Source organism: Myxine glutinosa, chromosome 11, assembly GCF_964187855.1.
Source record: "Myxine glutinosa chromosome 11, kmMyxGlut1.1, whole genome shotgun sequence".
Classification (NCBI taxonomy): domain Eukaryota; kingdom Metazoa; phylum Chordata; class Myxini; order Myxiniformes; family Myxinidae; genus Myxine; species Myxine glutinosa.
Genome location: NC_136271.1, coordinates 60944233 through 60960151, shown reverse-complemented (window position 1 = coordinate 60960151; position 15919 = coordinate 60944233). Strand labels below are relative to the sequence as shown.

General features: G+C 46.3%; 1 protein-coding gene across 8 annotated transcripts in view; it reads left to right on the top strand.

The window, feature by feature from the left end:
* Window positions 1-15919, top strand: part of LOC137436716 (FERM domain-containing protein 4A) — a 293806-nt gene that overhangs the window by 158680 nt on the left and 119207 nt on the right. For all 8 annotated transcript variants that reach the window (XM_068130724.2, XM_068130726.2, XM_068130727.2 and 5 more), the window contains one exon: window positions 11175-11231. In XM_068130724.2, coding sequence (XP_067986825.1) covers window positions 11175-11231 — 57 coding nt within the window. The remainder of the gene's footprint in view (window positions 1-11174; window positions 11232-15919) is intronic.

Below are 15919 nucleotides of genomic sequence, written 5' to 3'. Positions count from 1 at the left end.
TAATTCTGGGGGGGCGCATGTAGCGGTTACCGGAAGCATGACACAATTACCGTGCACCGGCCGATGACGCAACAGGCGAGCGGTCACGTGTCCGGACTCGCCCGGGCATGTCCAGACTTGCCTTTCTCATGCGAACACCTGCCTTGCATACCACGCCCCGACGAGAGGCGTGACTTACCTATTTTGCATACCACGCCCCGCCTGAAAGGCGTGGCTTTTGTGTGTTCAGTTTGCGATATAAATTGCCGCCCGTTCGAGGGGCAGATTCAGTGTGCTTTTGAGTTCTTTGGTTTTGAGCTAAATAAATAGCTCGGTGAAACTTCGTTCCTGTGTCGTCCATTTTGTCTGGCTTTATCGTGCGAGCACAGCTCCCACAGTCCTCTACCTGGAGGGGACTATATGTTTGCTCTCCATCTGTCCATCCGTCCCACCTGTGGGTTTCTGCACTTTTCTTCCATACCCTTTAACATATTCAACTCAAACTTGTTGTATGGCTGTATTAATATAAGTTTCAGAACAAGTTTGTGTTTCGGAGCATTTCATCAATTTGTCATGGAATTTTGCCCTTTTGAACTTAGAAAACATCACTTGTTATAGATGGATCCGTTTTCAGCTGGCGTGACTCCACCCCACTGATATGCACCCATTGGCTAGAGAGCTGGCCTGACTCCACCCCACTGATTTACACCCATTGGCTGGAGAGCTGGCCTGACTCCACCCCAAATGAAGCAGCACAGATCGGCAGACCTCAGGCCTTCGGTCTGAGTGTTATTCCATGGCCAGGTGCAATTGGAATGATCCCAGGTATATAACCATGATATAATATATATGCTCATAAGCCGTACGCATGTGTTTTGCTTCGTCGATGTATATCGGGTTATTTTTATTATTTTTGGCACCGAGCACGGCATTATACACCGCCCAAATACGAATTCGCATATTATTCACCGTTGGGTCTGCCCTCTGCTCGGTCCCGGCTCTGCTCCTGGCTTCGCCTGCCCGGCTCCTCCACTGTTTCCTCAGGCCCGCTCCCGTTGTTTGCGGCGGTGGCTGTTTGCCGCTGTGGTCTTGATTAGCGGCTGCAGTCGTTTGCCGCTGCGTTTGCCGCTTTGCCTCCTCGACCTTGGCCTCGTACTCGTCCCTTCGCTCCTGCCTGGCATGGCTCTGAGGTACTCCGCCGCAAGGCTTCTTCTGCTCAATACCCGCTCCACCCCATCATGCATCTCTGCCATCAAATCAAATGGACTCCTCCGACGACCCAGGTACATTCACCGTGGCTCCGGTCGAAAGTTTGTTTATTTGCAATCAGGTCACTCCATCCCCGTCCTCTGGTCGGCTCAGCGCACTCTCACTCTTCGTCCCAGCGCACCTGGTCACAGCAACGCACACGATCGCACCTCCTGCCTACGAACCCTGGCTAAATCACCTGAATTCATCCCTGCTGTTCAAAACAACATCAAGCTCACCCTGTTCAACACCCGGTCCCTCAACAACAAATGCCTCATCCTGAACGAATACATCCTGGATAACAAACTGGACTTTCTCTGTCTCACCGAAACCTGGCAACAACCTCTGGACTACTACACGCTCAACCTCACCACACCCAATGGATATTCCTACGTCAATAAACCACGCTCGGAGGGCCAAGGTGGTGGAATTGCCGTTATCCACCGTCAAGACATCAAGACCAACCTCATCTCCATCTCATCTGCTCCATCATTTGAACACCTGGCTTTAAAACTCTCTGGTCGCACGCAGTCAGTCATGGCTGTCGTCTACCGCCCTCCCAAACCACACCCATCATTCCTGTCTGACTTCTCCTACTTTCTGACCCAGCTATGTTCCCTCTCCCCCTCAATCCTCCTCCTTGGTGATTTCAATATCCACATGGACTCCACTGACTCCACAATAACCACTGACTTCACTGATTTACTCACCTGCTTTAACCTCACTCAACATGTCGACTTTCCTACCCATATCCGTGGTCACATTTTGGATCTTGTCTGCTCCACTGGATTAAATTTGCACCATCTCTATGGCTCCGACCTCACCCTCTCTGACCACTTAGCCATCACTCTGACCATCAACATCCCCACCCCAGCACCAAGGCATTATCGCACAATCAACTTCCGTAAGCTAAACGCTCTTTCACCTACCTCATTCTCATCCACCCTCTCTGAAAAAATGTCCACTTCTCCTTTCATTGACCTCCACACCCCTTCCGACCTCACTGACTACTACAACCACACTCTCTCCTCCTGCCTTGACCAGCTTGCGCCTGTAAAAACCAAAACAGTTTCTTTCACCCATTCTGCTCCCTGGTTTACCCCTGAACTCCACCTGATGAAAACTCGTGCTCGCCAACTTGAAAGACTCCGCAATAAAACGGGTCTCACAGTTCACTCCCAAGCCTACAAGGACCACCTACAACACTACAAAGATGCCCTCTCCCGCGCCCGCTCTGCCTACTACTCTCAAATTATCCACTCTGGCTCCGGAAACCCAAAAGCACTCTTCTCGACAATAAACAAACTCCTCCGCCCCCTGAACACCACCACCCAGTCATTCACAGTAGACAACTGCATCTCCTTCCTCTCTTTCTTCCAACGCAAAATTGACAACATCTACAACAGCTTGACCACCGCCGCACCCGCTCCCCCTCCAACCACCTGCCCCCCCCTTGTCCTGCCATCCCCTGTCTCGGTTCTCCCCAATCTCCCCTACTGACCTCTCTGAACTCCTCATAGGAATGAAAACTGCCACCTGCACTCTTGACCCCATCCCCTCCAGCTTTGTCAAGGCCTCCCTCCCTGCTCTCTCTCCACTTATCATTGCAACAATAAACTCCTCCCTGTCTACAGGCATCGTCCCACCTTCCCTCAAAATTGCTGCTGTTACCCCCATTCTAAAAAAACCTGGTCTAAACCCTGACACCCTAAACAACTTCAGACCCATCTCCAACCTACCCTTTCTGTCAAAAGTTTTGGAACGCGCTGTAGCCACTCAACTCAAACATCACCTCTCTGCCAATAACCTGTATGAAACATTCCAATCCGGATTCCGGTCCAACCACAGTACTGAAACTGCTCTCCTCAAAATCACCAACGACCTTCTCCTCTCCTCTGACGCTGGCAACCTCAACATTCTCGTCCTCCTCGACCTCAGCGCTGCCTTTGACACCATCGATCACACTATCCTCCTCACCCGACTTGAATCCACCTTTAACGTTACCGGCACTGCCCTCTCTTGGATTAAATCATACCTCTCTGACAGATGCCAGTTCATCTCCATCAATAACTGCAAATCCCCCACTGCTCCCCTCCCCCAAGGTGTCCCCCAAGGTTCAGTTCTTGGCCCCCTCCTCTTCATCCTTTACCTGTCCCTGCTCGGTCACTTAATCCGCCGTCATGGTCTCCAATTCCACTGCTTCGCCGATGACATCCAGCTTTTCATCTCCACCAAGTCCGTCTCCACCGCCACCCACTCTATCCTGACAAACTGCATCACTGAAATAAAATCCTGGCTTCAAATCAACTTCCTCAAGCTTAACAGTGATAAATCTGAAATAATCATCATTGGCCCAAAAACGCTCACAAAATCCACCCATAACTTTGCCCTCAACATCGACGGTATCCCAGTATCCACCTCCCCTCACATCCGGAATCTTGGCGTCATCTTTGACCAAACCCTTTCCTTCGACAAATACACTAAACAGATCACAAAGTCAGCCTTCTTTCACCTGAAAAACATTGCCCGTCTCCGCTCATCCCTCTCCTCCACGGCTGCAGAAACCCTCATCCACGCCTTCATCACCTCCCGTCTGGACTACTGCAATAGCCTCCTCTATGGTTCACCCTCAAAAATCACCAATAAACTCCAATACATTCAGAACTCCGCTGCCCGTCTACTCACCCATTCCCGGACCCGTGACCACATCACCCCCGTCCTTTACAAGCTTCACTGGCTCCCCATCCCCCAGAGAATCCAGTACAAAATCCTCCTCTTGACATACAAAGCCCTCCATAACCTGGCCCCATCCTACCTGGCTGACCTCCTCTCCAGACACACTCCCACCCGCAACCTCCGCTCTGCTGGTACCAACCTCCTGACCCCCTCCATCCGGACCAAATTCAGATCCTGGGGGGACAGGGCCTTCTCCATCGCTGCTCCCACCCTCTGGAACTCACTACCTCACACCATCAGAGACTCCTCCTCACTCACCACATTCAAAACATCACTAAAGACCCACCTGTTCAACACTGTATTCAACATTCAACCCACAGCATTTAACCCCTGACTATATCTTCTCCTTCTCCCTCCTTTTGCTTTAAATATTTCCCTATTGATTCTTGTCTTTTTGCAATTGTTGTTTTCATGTATTGTTATGCATTATGTTTGCCACTCTGTCAAAGCGCCTTTGGGCTTCATGAAAAGCGCTATACAAAATAAATGAATTATTATTATTATTATAAATAAACGGATGCGTTTCCTCGTGCAAAATTTTCCAGACTTTTTCCCCTTACCCTTTAACATACTGAACTGAAGCTTGGTAGGGGACATGTATAATTATTAATACTACCTAACCAGACACCACTTTAGCTTTCAAGAGGAATAAACACCACAAATATATTCTTCCATTCCACTTTACTAGAACCTTCTTTTTGGACTTGCGATTCACATCTAAGGTTCGTAGTGGAGCTGACACACACACACACACACACACACACACACACACACACACACCCACCTATCACGCATGGACATACAAACGGTTACACGAGACACAAGACATGACTTGCATGAGACAAACACAGTGCCATATAACTATAAGACTTTGTCTGAGACTGTTTAATATTGTTACAGACGCGGTTGTGGATGTTAGTTTACCGAGCGGTTTGGTATGACCACGTCTGCACAAGTTACCCGATTATACTCGAACGTTGACTAATCGCGCTACGCTAGATCAATTGAAGGAAAAGACACACGGCTGGATTACAATGACACGACACCAAGGGTTCAGTTCTCAAGACCTCCGGAGGAGGTTATATTAAGGCGGAAGGTTAGATTACAACTACAAGCGGGACATCATAGAAAGACAGGCACTTAGACACACTTATATTAACCCCAACAGACGACAGATAAACGGGACAAGGCTGACTCACACGGGGATTGATGGCAAGGAAAGGCGGGTATCGATGGCTCCAGGTGCACCTGGGCTCAGGGCAGGATCGACCCGGTCCGGTCTAGAGATGCAGGGAGGTCACAGCGCTCGGAAGGCGACGTTCTTTCTCCAAGCTGGGGGCGCATCTGACGTCACGTCCGGTACGTGGCCGCGTATATCCGGCGGGGAGTGACACGCCCTCGGCTCGTTAGCTCCGCCCCAGCTGGAATCGGCACGTTGCTTCTCATTGGGTGCGTGCGGGGGGGGGTTACCGGCTCCGCCCTTGACGAGGGGCTGACAAGGAGCCCCTTCGTGGTAACCCCGCCGGAGCGCATCGTCAATGGCGGCTAACCGAGCCGGTGTGAGGACGCACACTCCCCCGCGCAGCGCCGTTGTTGTAGTTGTTGTTTGTAGTTGTAGTTGTTGTTGTTGTTGTTGTTGTTGTTTGGGGAAGAAGATGGGAGGAGGTATGGGAAGGTCCTAAACTCACTACTGGTGCCATATAATCACATTCTGGTGCAACGAAGAGTCAGAATTAATGGAAACGAGTCCTTAACTGACATAGACTAAGAATAACTAGCAAGATGTCCGAAAGTTGTCTACGTGAGATGCGGTGGACCTGGGCACGACATTTAATGGGGGAAAAAGGGGAAGGTCGGTTCTACAGAGTGTTATTTACAGGCAATGGGACTAGGGAATGGGGGATTGGGGATAGTTGGGGAGTATTGGGGAAATAGGGGAATATTTGCAAGCGGATATGGAGGCCAAATTCCATATTCGCAACAATATTATGAGATTGTATAAGACTTGGCGGAAGCGCCATCACTTCCCGGGGCACTCTGGGTATCTAGCGACGCCAAAATAATGGCGCCGCCTTTCTCAATGCAGTCACCGTGAAATTTCCTGCAAAGACGAATTTCCTCCGTCTCAAGGATGCCAACCTACGGGGATTGTCCAGTCCATGCTCTTATCATTTTAAATGCGGAACGTCAAGCAAGGAAGCATCACGTACCGTTTTGTAGTTTTTGGTATCATTCGGCTGGGGGTTGAACCTCCCAGACTCGGAGCAGACACTCTAACCATTACACCACCGAGTCTGGTAACATTAACCCAACATTGACTGGTTCTGATCACAATATTTTACAAGTCTGTTGTTTGTGCGGAAGTTATTTCTCAGGCTAGTGTGAAATAAAGCAAACCAAAACGCCACTTGGAGACCAACCATTCTGCCCTCATAGATAAACCATGAGAGTTTTTTCCCCTTTTTCGAATGAAACCTCTTTAAACTGGAAGGACAGTTGAAAGCATCCGAAGAATACATGGTCGCCCCTGCCTCGGCTCATTGAGCAACCTCTGCTGTCTCATCACAAACAGTACGAAGTGCCAAATGTCATGTGATTGGTGAAAGTTTTGGGCTGCCAGCAGAGATTTAAATTGTGTTGGTAATATGTGGAAGGAAAGTTGTTCACCAGTTAGGATGCCATCCCATTATCTGACAAAACAGTTATCCGCTGAATTACTGATGAGGCAGGAGACGTCGAGGTGCATCAATTTGAAGAGTGGTGGCAAAGTTATATTTCGAGCTCCAAATGTATAAATAGTACTGACTGCACCAATCGAACACACACCAGCTCACTGGGGAGAAAGAGGGCCTATTATTTTGCCTTTCTGTTCCAACAGACGCAAATGCAGAGGAGTTCAAAACTTTAGACCCATAAGTGACTGACCTGAATCGCATCGAGCAGAATGGATATGTCAATGATTTAGAGATTAACCCAAATTTTTTTTCTCTGGGGCAGCTTCGTATTGCAAGATGATGTAGCGATGCCCTGAAAGCAGACTTCAAGCACTGATAAATGTTGGGCCTCAAAGGTAAAGATAGCATAACATGCATGTGTAATGGTAAGGAAAGCATAACATGTTCTGTCAGATCATTTGCCCCAGCATAACATGAAATTCTGGGAAAAAATAGCCAAAAGACAGGTAAATTATATATTTGTGTTTGGATATTGTCGAGGCTCATGGAGGAGCAGGAACATGGAATGGATCATGATGTAATATAATATAGGCACAGTAGACGGAGAGGGGGGAGCACACTAACGTCAGGGTTGATGGACAAAATGGAGGGAGACTTGGAAAAACAAGGGATGTGGGGAAAATGAAGACGGGACGAACAAGATTCTCAGGAAGAAAAAAAATGTAAACACGGAAAAAGATGGGCTTGGGGGGAGTTGATTGGGCCGAAGAGATCATGGTTTTGGATTGGAGACGATCTCAGATGGTGGTAAACAGTTGTCTTGAAGATCTAGAAGGAAGAATGAGATTGAAGGGAATGTGGAAGATCGGTCTATAAGCAGGGAAAAAGTGGAATGAACGAGTGGGCATGAGAATTGATTCTGGATTTGGGAGTTTCACCAGAAGGGGGTTGATAGCGGACCACGTGCACCAAGCAGAAACCTGTAGGGGGACAAAGCATGGCAAGAGCAGAGAGGATAAGATCAGAAAGGAGGCGGTGGGAGACAAAGACACCACCAACCTGTCTGCGATGTGAAAGTGATAGGCCTGTAGACTCAGCTTCGTCTCGGGAGATTCCAATGATCTTCAAGGCCTTGGTTTCCACGACATAAATCTGAGCAAGATGTGAGGGCTAAGAGCCAGCCCAGAGGAGAGATCAGTGCTCCGTCAAGCTGCGAATGAAGGCCTTGTAGGTGGATAGGAGTTCACGTGTGCCAAGGAAGAACTTTGTATGACGAAAGATGGCCAGTCGGCGGCTGGCTTTGGAGGCCAACTTTTACATGTGGTTTGCCCAGAATGGTCATGACTGAAAGTGAAACCCAAGATTTTGAGTGACTGAACTTACTCAAGAGGATTGTTTGGAAATTCGATTGGTAGGAGGGGGTTGCCAGACGGTCCTTTCGTAGAGTCAGAGTGAGCGTGTCAAATTTGTCAGGAGTGCGAGGTTTTGACTGCAGGTTTTAAGTCTGTTTGCAGATGCCTTTGTAGCAAAGGTCAAGAGTTGTGAGAGTCTGAAGGACTTCCTTTTGATTGCTGGAGCCTGTTTTGAGCGAAAATTTTAGAATCTTGCATTTACATCATTTCTCGCTCTCAATTTGAAAAGTTTCCGAAATTTTTCCAAAAATATGTGGGAATACTTGCTCAGTTTGCCTCTGGATTTGTAATTCACTTACACACATCAAGAATAAGTACTGAAGCCACTTGAATGTAGATACCGATTAACAGTTGTCCAAAAAGAAACCCCAAATCTTATAAATACTTTTGAGTGTTTGCGCATTTGTTTGTGCGTTATTCTTTCATGGCCGAACTGTAGCATCTGGAGGGCCCAGATTTTTGGTGTAGATATTTCAGAATCTGAGCAAGGTTTAAAACTACCGCACTTTGGCAATGACGTCCATTTTGAGTCCACCAAAGGGCACTATAAAGTGTATATTGGGATTGTGGGTCAGGCAGTGCTGCCGCCGGCCCACAGGCAAAAGGAAACTACCATGAGGCCAATAACTCCTCCATAGCTTTTCAATGTCCAACACATCCTGAAACGACTGCTGGCAAAAGTTCACCCAGCCGTGCAGCGCCGGGTAGCCCGTGCTAGTTCCTCATGTTTTGTTCTACGCACAGGTTTGTTTGACTCACTGAGACATCAAGCTTTCTTTTATGTTGGACTTTATTGAGAGTGGGGGTTAGGGGCACAGCAAAAATGTTTGTGGGAACCTCTGCCTTAGATGGAGAACTAATATTAGTCTTCCAAGACCGGAAGTCATTTTGTCAAACGTTTAATTCTTCGTTTATTCTCACCTCTGCTTCTTTATGCATCTCTTTATTTCTTTCTTACATGTGGCACTTGCATCCATCAAAGTCGGTTCTTTTCTGTCGTTTTTCAATGTAATGATTCCTGCATGGATTCCAAACCTCGGTGGTGAGTCTATATTTCATCCCCAGATAGCAGCTCTGTGTTTTATAACCGGGTTATATTACAATAAAAGAGTTTTCACAGCTCGTGACGAGATTTCATCCAAGAATGGTGTTTCGAGTTCATTTTTCAAAAGGATAAATTTTCCTTGAATTTAAGGTGTTGTATCTTTGCACGAGCTGGAAGATAAAATGTATCTAATGTATAATGTGAAATGTGCTGGAAGGAGATGTGTGTATGCACACTCGCCTCCGAGCTGTCCGGCCTGGGTTTGAATCCCGACGTAGCTACAAACTACCATCCTGGGGTTTCGCACACATCTACCAGTATCACTCTCTGGTCATTAAATATCCCACCGTGTCTTTTGTGAAGAGTACATGACACATTGAACAAATTACAAATTCCTTTCTAAAACTGGGGTAGCATGTCTGGTCTTCTTGGACATCACTTGAGATCAGATTACACCACTTTCTATCTCAGGGTCTGCTTGTTGTCTGAGTGGCAGCTCCGACACTATGAACAAATTCATGTAGGCAGGAGTTGTTCACAAGGGACCAGAATTTTTTGGCTAGGAAGGGCAAACCACGATGATTATGTGTTCTTTCGAGAAATATGGGTGGTAAAGGGATACAATATTGGGAAATCTTGATGAGGAGGAGGAGGAAAGTAAGGGAAGTGGTTCACTTGAGGCAAAAATAAAGGAGTAGGAAAGTGGTGGTGAAGCTGGCGGTGCCGGTGGAGTCTGCGGGAAGGGCGGGGTCAATGTTCTGCCACTTTTGGAGTCATAATATGTTGTTGGCATCTTCATAATAGTGGTGCCTGGAATTGCTCATCAAATTTCATTTACACTTTAATTTCCTTTTCCATAAAAAAAACTGCTTCTTATACAAACACGCACAAGGCCATAAAGGGTTATTTCCAAGGAACAGGGTTCGCTTACACACAATTGATGAGTATTGCAAAGTTGAGTGAATGCAGACTTGTAATGCCTCCATCTATATTCCTTGCCAGACATCTCCAACAAATGAACAAATGGGAGAATTTTTTCCTGCACAATATAATATTTCCATTTGATCCTTATTATCCGCCGCATATTCATTACGTGTCTCGCATATCAAGGACTCTTTAAATGCCGATTGTTTGTGCAAGTTTAATTGTTTGTATTTTTCTGTGTAAGTCGTTTGCCATTGCCCATGCAAACATTGTCCTAGGGGTTATTGATTTTTTTCTGGCAATTTATGGGCTTTTTTCCCCCTATAAAAGATGTGCCGTTGAGTTTTCATGTATTTTATCTGTTCTTTTCTCATTTTTATGAGAAATGGCTTTGTGGAGTGGCTTTTCTCGTTCTCACTTTCAACTGAGGTTAAGTGGTCTTAAGGCAGAGACTACTGTACTTTTAAAAACCTAGACTCCATTAGCCCTGTTATTATTCCCTCACCAGAGATCTTCCCATATATCTTTATTCCGCCCCCCTCCTCCCCCAAGTCCCCCAAGATCCACAAAAATTCTTCTTTGGCCTGTGCTCCGTACGTCGGTTCATTTCAATGGCCCAAACTTCTGGAAAAGACATTGATCTTGTGATTTCCTTGTTTCTGCTTTTGTGATATTTTCAGACCATGTGATACAAAAGTAGCTAAACTAAAGGAATATCTTATCATGATTTTTATTCTCAGTCCATTTTTCTGAAGAGCATTTAAAAGGCTAATACCAAAATGGCATTTGAGCAATTCAAGCAGGAAATAACTTGCTTCGAGGTCATCGTGAGGACCATCTTGAGGAGTTTAATAAACTAGACTGTGCCACGACTAAGTGTTTGGCTCGAAGTGGAGGGGTGAGGGCGGGAAGGAGGAATGCTTCTTTACTGTGAAAGCCATTGGCTCGGGATCTTGCAGTGAATCAGAATGAGCAAACATTAGTCATTTTACTCTGTTCCCTCACTCATGTTGGTGCTGTGCATGCTGTCTGCCCTTTGCTGATTGGAAGTTTATCAAACGTCAAATTCCTACCATCATCCCCATGTTCTGGTTGGTTGTTTAGAAGGCGGATACTACAATATTGGGGAAACAGCTCTCACATCTCTGTCTGCAGGGCCGGTTTGAGTTGGACAGCGAGACAGCTTTTGAACTTGCTGCATATGTTCTCCAGGTATGTAACGCCTTCTATTTTGAATGTCTTTACTTTAAGTTGGATATTTTGATCTATATATATATATATATATATATATATATATATATATATATATATATATATATATATATATATATATTACTACACTACTTTAACAGACCATTTCTTCCCATCTTCTTTTTGTGACTACTGGGGAACCGAAACGTCTTGTGAGGTCCGTTTTTTTGGTCCGACTCTTTCATTAAGTGGTTAGCCAGGCCTGATGTTTGACTAAAGATGAGGGAATTTGTGACTTGTTCAGGGTGCCGGAGATAACTCGCCTCCTCTTAGAAAATTCATCGTGCGATGTTTAACATCCACCAATGACCATTACTGGCACATGGGTCATCCAGATTAATGTCTATCCGACATAAGGCACACAAGTGTTTTCCCTGCATTTCAACCACCCTGCATTTCAGGGTGACATGTTAAAGATGGGTCGAAACTTGAACACATAACTTGACGGCTTGCAGGTGAGTGCACGCTCCACTAAGCTATCCACCTGCCGCCAGCCTATAGATATCTTACCTCGGTCTCCGTCAACTCGTATTATGACTCTTGGCATACCAGTCATGCTTGCCAAGTGTGAATTGTTAATACTAGGGCATGCCCGTACTATATATATGCCCGTACTATATATCTATCTAAAATTATATCCCCCCCCCTCTATTTACATGAAATGGTTTGGTCCATTCGCAACGCCAAAGCGAACGGCGAACGGCTTGCGAGTACAGTGACAATCCCCCCCCCCTCTATTTACATGAAATGGTTTCGTCCATTCGCAACGACCACAGAACCCCCCCCCCCCCCTCTATTTACATGGAATGGTTTGGTCCATTCGCAACGCCGGCACACGCGATCGTTCGCTGCTCTCTGATTGGTTGAATCGTTTTTTGGACATAGCTCGGTAAGTAATTGTCCGATTAATATGAAACCTTGAAAAGGCACATCCTCGGGTCCCCAGCAATATACCTGGCAAGTTAAAAGTATATCGGACCCGTGGTTGTCGAGAAACAGCGGTCACAGACAAACAAACGTACAGACAGAGATTACTGGAATTATAGATAGATACATGTGTGTGTGTGTATATATACATATATATACAGTCACGTGAAAAAGTAAGTACACCCCATGTAAAGTTTTGACTTTTTCAACATATTTCAACATACAGCTATTTGATCTTCATTTCAACAATATTGACAGATAAAGGTGATATAATATAACAAATATCATGAAACATTTACATTTTGTAGTCCATTGTATCTATCTATAATTCCAGTAATCTCTGTTTGTACGTTTGTACGTTTGTCTGTGACCGCTGTTTCTCGACAACCACGGGTCCGATATAATTTTAACTTGCCAGGTATATTGCTGGGGACCCGAGGATGTGCCTTTTCAAGGTTTCATATTAATCGGACAATTACTTACCGAGCTATGTCCAAAAAACGATTCAACCAATCAGAGAGCAGCGAACGATCGCGTGTGCCGAACGTGGAGGACACACTCTGCCTCGGATGGCACATTTGAGAGCGTATTCATTTATTTCACGTTTGCAAACTATGTTGGCGTTAAACTATGTTTTAAAACTAATAAAACCGAATTTGCGATTCATTCGCTTTCCTGCGCGTTTGTGCACGCGATGGCGATTTCTTTACCAAACTCCGGAAGCCGTTCGCTTTGGACCAAACCATTGCATGTAAATAGAGGGGGGGGATTGTCACCGTACTCGCAAGCCGTTCGCTTTGGACCAAACCATTTCATGTAAATAGAGGGGGGGGGGATATAATTTTAGATATAGATATAGTACGGGCAATGCCCTAGTAGATATAGTACGGGCAATGCCCTAGTAATTTAAATAAACATAAATGCAAATTTCGCATGTGGAAAAAGTAAGTACACCCCTACATTTATCACTACTTCAAATACCTAAAATTAGAATCAGGTGCACCAGCTCAGGTGCAAATGATTAGAACATCGTTAGAGAGGATCTTGGAGGAACCTGTCTTATTTAAACCTCAGACATTTCGTTTGGTTTGCTCTTTGTTGTTGAAGTGTGCGGCGTCACCGTGCCTAGATCAAAAGAGCTCTCTGAGGCCTTCAGAAAGAAGGTTGTAGATGTCTACGAGTCTGGGAAGGGATTTAAAAAGATCTCCAAACAATTTGAAATCAATCATTCGACTGTCCGGAAGATCATCTGCAAGTGGAGAAGATTCCAAACAACTGCCAACTTGTTCAGGCCAGGCCGCCCCAGCAAGTTCACCCTGAGAGCAGACCGCAAGATGCTGAAAGAAGTCTCTAAGAACCCCAGAATGTCATCACGGGACCTACAGGTAGCTCTTGCCACTGTTGATGTCAAAGTGCACGAGTCTACCATTAGAAAGAGGCTGCACAAATTTGATCTACATGGGAGGTGTGCCAGGAGGAAACCTTTGCTGTCCAGAAAGAACATCAGGGCAAGACTAAAGTTTGCCAATGAACACCGAGGCAAAGACCACCACTTCTGGAACAATGTGCTCTGGACAGATGTGTCAAAGGTAGAGCTATTTGGCCACAGTACCAGAAGACATGTTTGGCGAAAACCAAAGACAGCATTTGACCACAAGAACCTGATACCAATTGCAAAGCATGGTGGGGGAAATATTATGGTTTGGGGCGGCTTTGCTGCATCAGGGCCTGGGCAGCTCACCAACCTAGAATCCACTATGAATTCTTCATTGTTCCAGAGGGTGCTTGAGGATAATGTGAGGCCATCTGTCGGAAAGTTGAAGCTCAACTGAAGGTGGACCTTGCAACATGACAATGACCCTAAACATACCAGTAAATCCACCAAGGAATGGCTGAAAATAAAGAAATGGAGGGTTCTGGAATGGCCAAGTCAAAGCCCGGATCTAAATCCCATCGAGATGTTGTGGGGGGATTTGAAACGAGCTATGCATGCAAGAAACCCCTCAAACATCGCACAGCTGAAAGAATTCTGCATGGAGGAGTGGGCAAAAATTTCTCGCAGTCGATGTCAGAGACTGGTAGACAGTTATAAGAAACGCCTACTTGAGGTTGTTTCTGCCAAAGGGGGCAATACCACCTATTAGAGGCAAGGGTGTACTTACTTTTTCCACATGCGAAATTTGCATTGATGTTTATTTAAATTATACAATGGACTACAAAATGTAAATGTTTCATGATATTTGTTATATTATATCACCTTTATCTATCAATATTGTTGAAATGAAGATCAAATAGCTGTATGTTGAAATATGTTGAAAAAGTCAAAACTTTACATGAGGTGTACTTACTTTTTCACGTGACTGTGTATATATATTGTTACAGACGTGGCTTGGATGTTATTTACCGAGCGGTTTATTGGTATGACCACGTCTGCACAAGTTACCCGATTGTGCCCGAACGTTGACTAGTCGCGCTATGCTGGCTCAATAAGAAAAAGAAGACACCCGGCTGGATTACAATAACACAATACGACACCAGGGGTTCAGTTCTCAAGACCTCCGGAGGAGGTTATATTAAGGCGGAAGGTTAGATTACAACTACAAGAGGGACAGCATAGAAAGACAAGCACTTAGACACACTCTTATATTAACCCCGGACAGACGACAGGTAAACGGGACAAGGCTGACTCACACGGGGATTGATGGAAAGGACAGGCGGGTAGCGATGGCTCCAGGTGCACCTGGGCTCAAAGGTCAGAATCGACTCGGTCCGGTCCAGAGATGCGGGGAGGTCACAGCGCTCGGATGGCGTCTTGTCTGCTCAAGCTGGGGGCGCATCTGACTCAGCGCTCGCAGGTGGCTTTCCTTCTCCAAGCTGGGTGCGCATCTGACTCAGCGCTCGCAGGTGGCTTTCCTTCTCCAAGCTGGGTGCGCATCTCACGTCACATCCGGCGCGGGGCCGCGTATATCCGGCGGGGAGTGACACGCCCTCGGCTCGTTAGCTCCGCCTCGTGGAATCGGCACGTTGCTTCTCATTGGGTGCGTGCGGGGGGTTTACCAGGCTCCGCCCTTGACGAGGAGCTGACAAGGAGCCCCTTCGTGGTAACCCCGTGGAGCGCATGGTCTATGGCGCTAATCGAGCCGGTGTGAGGACGCATCCTCCCCCGCTCCGCCGCCATCTCCTCTGTTGTTGTTGTAATTGTTGGGGAAGAAGATGGAAGGAGGTATGGGAAAGGTCCTAAACTCACTACTGATGCCATATAATCACATTCTGGTGCAACGAAGAGTCATAATTAATGGAGACGAGGCCTTAACTGACATAGAATAAGAATAACTAGGAAGATGTCCGAAAGTTGTCTACGTGTGGTGCGGTGGACCTGGGCACGACATTTAATGGGGGAATAAGGGGAAGGTCGGCTCTACTGATTGTTATTTACATGCAATGGGACTAGGGAATGGGGGATCGGGGAAAGTTGGGGAGTATTGGAGAAAATAGGGGAATATTTACAAGCGGATATGGAGGCCAAATTCCATATTCGCAACATTGCACCCTTCTCTACCCTCGGGGCGTCCCGACCCGATAAATTTTTACCTACTTTAGTGTGGCACGCAATGTAGTTCCCTCTACTATTAACTCTACCCTGAGTGCGACAGTTTTACAGATATTCACAAATGAGTAAATATGTCCCCCTGCGACGTTGCACCCTTCTCCTCACAGAAACA